At 41.0% G+C, this 6151-nt stretch overlaps 1 protein-coding gene across 2 annotated transcripts; it reads left to right on the forward strand.

Moving 5' to 3' along the window:
- The first annotated feature begins 25 nt into the window (after positions 1-25).
- ndufc1 (NADH:ubiquinone oxidoreductase subunit C1) lies at positions 26-1816 on the forward strand. 2 transcript variants are annotated; one of them, XM_076103104.1, is made up of 4 exons: positions 26-183; positions 733-836; positions 1458-1533; positions 1714-1816. In XM_076103104.1, the coding sequence occupies exons 1-3, from the start codon at positions 138-140 to the stop codon at positions 1515-1517; spliced, it is 210 nt and encodes a 69-aa protein (XP_075959219.1). In that variant the 5' UTR covers positions 26-137; the 3' UTR covers positions 1518-1533; positions 1714-1816. The 2 variants fall into 2 exon arrangements, with proteins under 2 accessions (XP_075959219.1, XP_075959217.1); XM_076103102.1 differs by having other exon boundaries at positions 1458-1529.
- Positions 1817-6151: the final 4335 nt, after the last annotated feature.

The following is a 6151-nucleotide window of genomic DNA, read 5'->3' on the forward strand; positions in this document are numbered from 1 at the left end:
CTATTAGTTTGTTAGTTTTTCTCATAAGTGTCCTAGCGATTTATCGGTGATCCTGTGATCAGCTACTCAAGTCTTCCAGGACGTTTAATCGATTGCGGAGTGGCAGATCGCATGAAGGAAGCTGCTCTGAAGCTAAAATGACTTTCAACAGGATATTCTCTGGAGCTGCTTTCGTCGGCAAAAGTAAGATTAGGACATAATCGTAATTCTTTCACTGATATGATTTTGAATAACGTTTTTTTGTCTCGCTGTTCACAGCGTGAACGTTGTGACGTATGTGTATGTTGAAGCCTGACCTTAGCTTAGCTTCATGTAAGCACTGCAGTCACACACAGGCGGGTTTCTCCCCCATTAAGTTACGCATTATAAGAGTGTTTTTTAGCTTAACGTTAGTGATTTCAAAATTGTTTACCCAGCTGTTGCGAATGTATTATTATTATGTTTGGTCTAGTTAACAGGAATGATTGTAATCCAATCTGTATCCACGTTATACCTTTCGCTCATGTATGAAGAGGTATTCACGCCAAACTTCTTTCAGGATTTGTGCGATTTCTTTCTCCTCTCTCCTGCTTCTTGTAAAAACAAATTCAAATACATGCTGTCAAGTAATTACTTCTATGTTTGCAATGGTCCATTCCTGTAACCATGGTATTGATGCGACCCTTCATGTCTGTTTCAAGTCCAGTCAGTGTGCTTGTTTATGATGTTGTGCTGTTTTCTCTTTTCTCGCAGTTGGATCCAGGTCTGTATTCACAAGCTCCAAGCCTGACAGTGGTAACCCCAACTGGTTGAGAGTGGGACTTGCCTTTGGAACATCTGCTCTCCTTTGGGGCCTGGTAAATGAACACATCATATTATCATCTCTAAAAACGGATCATTTGTTGTTGTCAGAGTTCTGTGTTTAATTCACACAAGGGGTTCTTTCAGCCCATTGAGTTCATGTCTGTCCCATTGAAAGGAGACCAAACTGACCTATTCAGAAATGTATAGGCCTGCATGTCTTTTGGCAAGATGAAATACTTTTATTTCTGAATCATGCAGCAGATTGTATCAGGTCAACTATTCAGCATTTACTGTACCTCAAAGGGACAGGAGAGGGCAGCAGTGTTTTATTTAAAAAAATAAATAAAAAAACGTATGTCACATTTTGGATTTTCAGTGAAGCGTAGGCTCAGGACAAAAAAAACAGTTTGCTAATTTCTAAGCAGAACAATGAAATATTTCCTCATGGCATATGGTGTGATATTCTCATCGTAAAAGGAGCATTCCTTGATTTGATTAATGTAGTTTAAAAGAGAAGTCCTATAGTGAAGATTGGTTGTCTTATATTGTTATGATTTCCTTTTATTTAATTCCAGATGGCGATAGATTATGTAATGTAGTTGAATATGAAGAGTGTTCTAATATAACCACTTGGTGCCATTAAACGACTTGTGGTGTCCGTCTTCCACCCGCAGCTCTTCAAGCAGCACAGTGTGGATGTACACGAGTACAAAGTGAGGAATGGCCTGGAGTAACCCAGCACGCTGGTATGTGAGTGTTTAGTTTGTTTAGATGTTACTATAATCAACGTACAGTATACCATTATGCCTATATATGATCTGATGCCATATAGCGTTATTGGTATTCTGCCATCCAGTGTGAAGATGTATATTCTATAAATAGATGAACACATTTAAACATGATACTCTTGTCATTTCTTGTCCTATTTAGGGGTCGTCAGGTCCTGTCTATGGGATGCACCTGTTTGTCTGCTTCTTTCTGTTTCCACTGCTCTAAATTCTGTGTAAAATAAAAAAATCGAACATGTGAAATATACGTGAGTCATGTTCATTTTGTCTGCATACATTCACAGTTGCTGTGGTTGTTTTATTAATAATATACATAATATGTTTTGTTGGACAGGACCTCATTCTTTGTACGTGGAGTTATTCAAATTACAATGTTGACGATTTGACAGAAGTCGTGATTTTCTTTTTTTTTTTAACAGTCTGGAACTGTTGTCAGGGCAACTGCAGATTGATTGACAGCTAGCTGGCAATCGTACTTTATTACTTATGTTTGCCAGAGATCGGGAGTACATTCCAGCATGCACACACAGATGACTGCGGTCAAGGTCTCCAAACAGATCACGGCTCAGTTAGCAACTGCATTTAGCTCAACTCAAGTTAGCTACATCGTGATACATGATCAACATATTATAGCTGGCAAGACTGAAATTAGATCCAAATCAACTGTTTCATGGCTCCGATTATAACTGGCTGGACTGATTTAGTTAATTTATGAACATGGTAACAAGTACCGCTCTAAAGGCCCAGATTTATAGAGGCATGTTCAAATTTGAGGATTAGCACCAGCTTCTGACAATAACAGGAAACATTATCGAGAGAGCTGGCTCCTGAATATTATGAAGTAGCATTACCGGTTAATGTTTGGTTAGGTATTGATAACAAAGCTGCTCAGTTACGATCAAATACATACTACCGGCTATGTGAGTTAAGCGGCGATGAAAAATAGTGCCAAACAAGACCGACTGTCGCTCATCCATACTGGGCTGCCTCGCTTTAATTTCTAATGTCACTTCTGAAGGCTTTTGGAAGCGAAGCAGCAGTCAGCAGCGGGGGGGGGGGGGCCTGTTCAGATTGTTCCTTGTCCTTGCCTTGTTCAGATTGTGGCCTTGATACTGAAGGAGCAGTGATTCAAGGATCATTTGTTATCATTATGCAACACAGGGATGCAGTTGTATCCCATTTGTAACACAACAAACACATGACAAACATAACTAAGCAAACACAGCAGTGCATTCCTGTAGCGCATGTTGGGGAATTTGCATCAGGAGGAATGTCAACAACAGCAACAAAAACAAATAATATGGCCGATATCTCCACATAATTCAAAATGAAGGAAACATCGTCCATCAACTTTCAACATGTTTGAGCACCAAGCATCATGATGTAAACACGGAGTCCACCAGGAGTCCTGCTCTCTGTCCTGCTGTCCACCCACCAAGTGCTGCTTGATCCAGGATGCCATGATGGAGTCACCGACCTCCCGTCACAGGGTTCTCCTGAAGTCTTATTTCATACCATCTTATTTTCTTTGCGCCGCGTTTGGTGTGAACGCACCTCAACGTTAGCCACGCGACTTATAACTGTGGTGCTGTCACACAGCGAGCCTTTATCATCGAAACACGAAGGCAGACTATGAAGGCAAATCAGTGTCAAAATCCGCGAGCACAAATTAGATCCGTGTATGTAGAGGTCCCACGCGTGCAAATCAAACAGCCGTGCACGTGTATTACTTTGGCGAGTGCTTTTACATCACTCCGCGCAGAATATCTCTGCTCGCGGAAGCAAAATTTACACTATTTAATATTTAAATTTTTTGAAATTGCTAACAGCCGTTCTCGGCTTACACAAGACAACAGGTAAGGTAAGACAGAGAGAGAGAGAGAGAGAGAGAGAGAGCACAATTGCCAACTATCTCCAAACTGTTCTCTTTGCAAATGACATGTGAATATTAGTGTGTGGAGTTATAAAAGGTCATACAGTAGCTAACATGGAGGACAACACTTAAGTAAAATGTGAAGAATCCACAGCAACATTATCTTGTGCATGAAAAACAGAGCCTGTAAAAGCAGAGTTGAGTACAGGAATGAGCAAGCATGAAAAAAAAAATGATAACAGTGTCATTTTGTGTGTGGCCTCGACCTTCTGTGCTTCTTGTGACGTGACTCTTCCAGGTCAGAGGGGTGGAGCTGATGAGAGTCACCATGATGTATGGAGGGTGATCGATGCCATGAAAAGAAACAGCAGCAGGGAGGACTGCTGTAAGTTGACACGCTTTGGTGGGAGATTTTTAAAAAGCAGTTGAGAAGTGCAGTTGTAGAGGTGGATATAGCACGAGTATAACTTTCTACACTTTGTTATGGTATTTCCCAGTCTCATCTTATATATATCTTAGGTTTTGAGCATGTGTGGTGTAGAGCAGGCATGGGCAAACTACGGCCCGTTGGGCCGGATACGGCCCGTTGGGCTTTTTAATCCGGCCTGTCAAATATTGGGCAGTATATCGGTTTTAATTTCCCATATGGTATGAATTCTTCACACATACCAGTGCATAGCCAAAACAACTGCTGTCTGCTTTCAACAGGCAGCTAAATGCATTATTTGCTGCTAATGCACAGTGGTCAGCACTAGTTGTCTTATATGTATTGAGAGGGAACCCTAGTCATGGTCATAACTTTATAACACAACAATTAACAACCCACAACTAATGCTCTTTAACAGAGAAAAACACCACAGCACACAACAGTCTGTGACACATAAACAATTTGTAACACTAATAATTGTACATTTATAAAATTTCACCGCCGAACTGCATGCTGGGTACAGCTCGCGAGCGAGCCTGCTTGCTAGCACAACAGTCTGCTAACAGCTGGGAGAGGCTCCGTCGCTCCAGTAACGTTACATTAAAGAACAGAACAGAGCGATGCAGGATGAACAAAGACAAAGAGCAAAGACAGACCGGAGATGCACCGATAGAGTTTGACACATATGCAACGCTGATTACCGTGTAATATGTGTGGTATTTGTTCTAAATGTATGTTGATACATAGAGGGTGATAAGAAGCTGTACTTGGAGGGGCTTAGGACCCAGGGGAATGTAGGTGAAGGAAACAGGAAGAGACGGAAGACACTCCACACAAACAGCTGTTCACCGCTCGTCATGATCCTGCAGACCAGTGATTCTCAACTGGTGGTTCGTCGCGGACCCGTTTTCAGTGGGTCGCGGGCCTTTGCTTCATGCAGCGGAGTTATTCACGCTCCTTTCCAGCATTTACGGCACTTGTTCAGCGGTGCAGGAAAAACACCGACCAATGCGTTGTAAATCACGTCACGTGATGCAGTTTAGCCAATAAAATAAGGGTATTCTGATACGTTTACTGACGCCAGTGAGATGTACCCACACCGTGACACAGGGGGGAGAGACAAGGAAAGACATTACAGAGCAGAGCTCGGATAATGTTAGATGTGACAGTCAAGTATTTGTATGATCCATCAAAGAATCAAACTGCTAAAAAGACCACAGGTATTAACCTTTACACTAAAAACACTGTGTCAAAAATGACTACTTAATAAGTAAGTGCGCGATAAAATATGCATTAATGCGATAACAAAATACCGTGTAAGATCCCAGCTAACTGATGAACACCTCAGATCTGTTCTGAGAATTGCCACAACCAAACTGACACCAAATGTTGACGCACTGGTTAAAAAGGGTGACCAACAACACTGCACTGAAATTAAATGCAAGTTACTTTTCAGGTCATGGCTTTTACTTGTAATTTATTTTAGTTCACACAAACACTCCATTCATCTGCTACTGGCCCGGCCCGTCTGTCAAATATTAAAACTCAATGTGGCCCCCGAGCCAAAAAGTTTGCCCACCCCTGTGATCAGTGGTAGTCGTGAGAGAAAGTTATTTGGACATGGTAACCCCCACATGCTGCTTTGAAGAGGGTTGATGACGAATTCCATGAAATGTACACCTTCATACTGATCTATTTCAGATTGTCTTCTTGTGTTTATTTGTGGTGGTGCAACGGATCATAAAACTCACGGTTCGGATCGTATCACAGATCAGAGTCACGGATCAGATCAGAGATCAGATCAGCACAAAAGAAAAAAGGGAGCAAATATAACTTTTAGATATGCCTGATCCTGTTTTTTTGCTGCCTATACTAAATGCCGATCATTATTGATCATAGATTGGCAGATACAGATCCCTCTGTTGTTTGATTATAGCAGCTGGTCTAGGCTACAGGCTATTTGTTTGTTGTTTTCCTTTCAACCATTCTCAAGTCAGTGTAAACCATCAAACATACCAAATCTCATCCTGTTACTTTAGAATAGCAATTTATAGTGGTTTTTTTCTTTATGAAAACACACAATGGTCTTTTATTGACAAAAACAAATCTTGTCATTAGTAGTTTTAATGATGTATTATAAGCTGCTTAGAGCTAGTGTAAACAGCTCATAATTCATCTCTAATATCTATCGATGTTATTGTGAAAACATCTTCGAACATCTATGTGTATTCAAGTTTCTCACCAGCACTTTTATGAGGTTACATGTGAACACATGTTAAT

The sequence above is a fragment of the Anarhichas minor genome, unplaced genomic scaffold (assembly GCF_050575085.1).
Source record: "Anarhichas minor isolate MPS153535 unplaced genomic scaffold, ASM5057508v1 ptg000028l, whole genome shotgun sequence".
NCBI classification, from domain to species: Eukaryota; Metazoa; Chordata; class Actinopteri; order Perciformes; family Anarhichadidae; genus Anarhichas; species Anarhichas minor.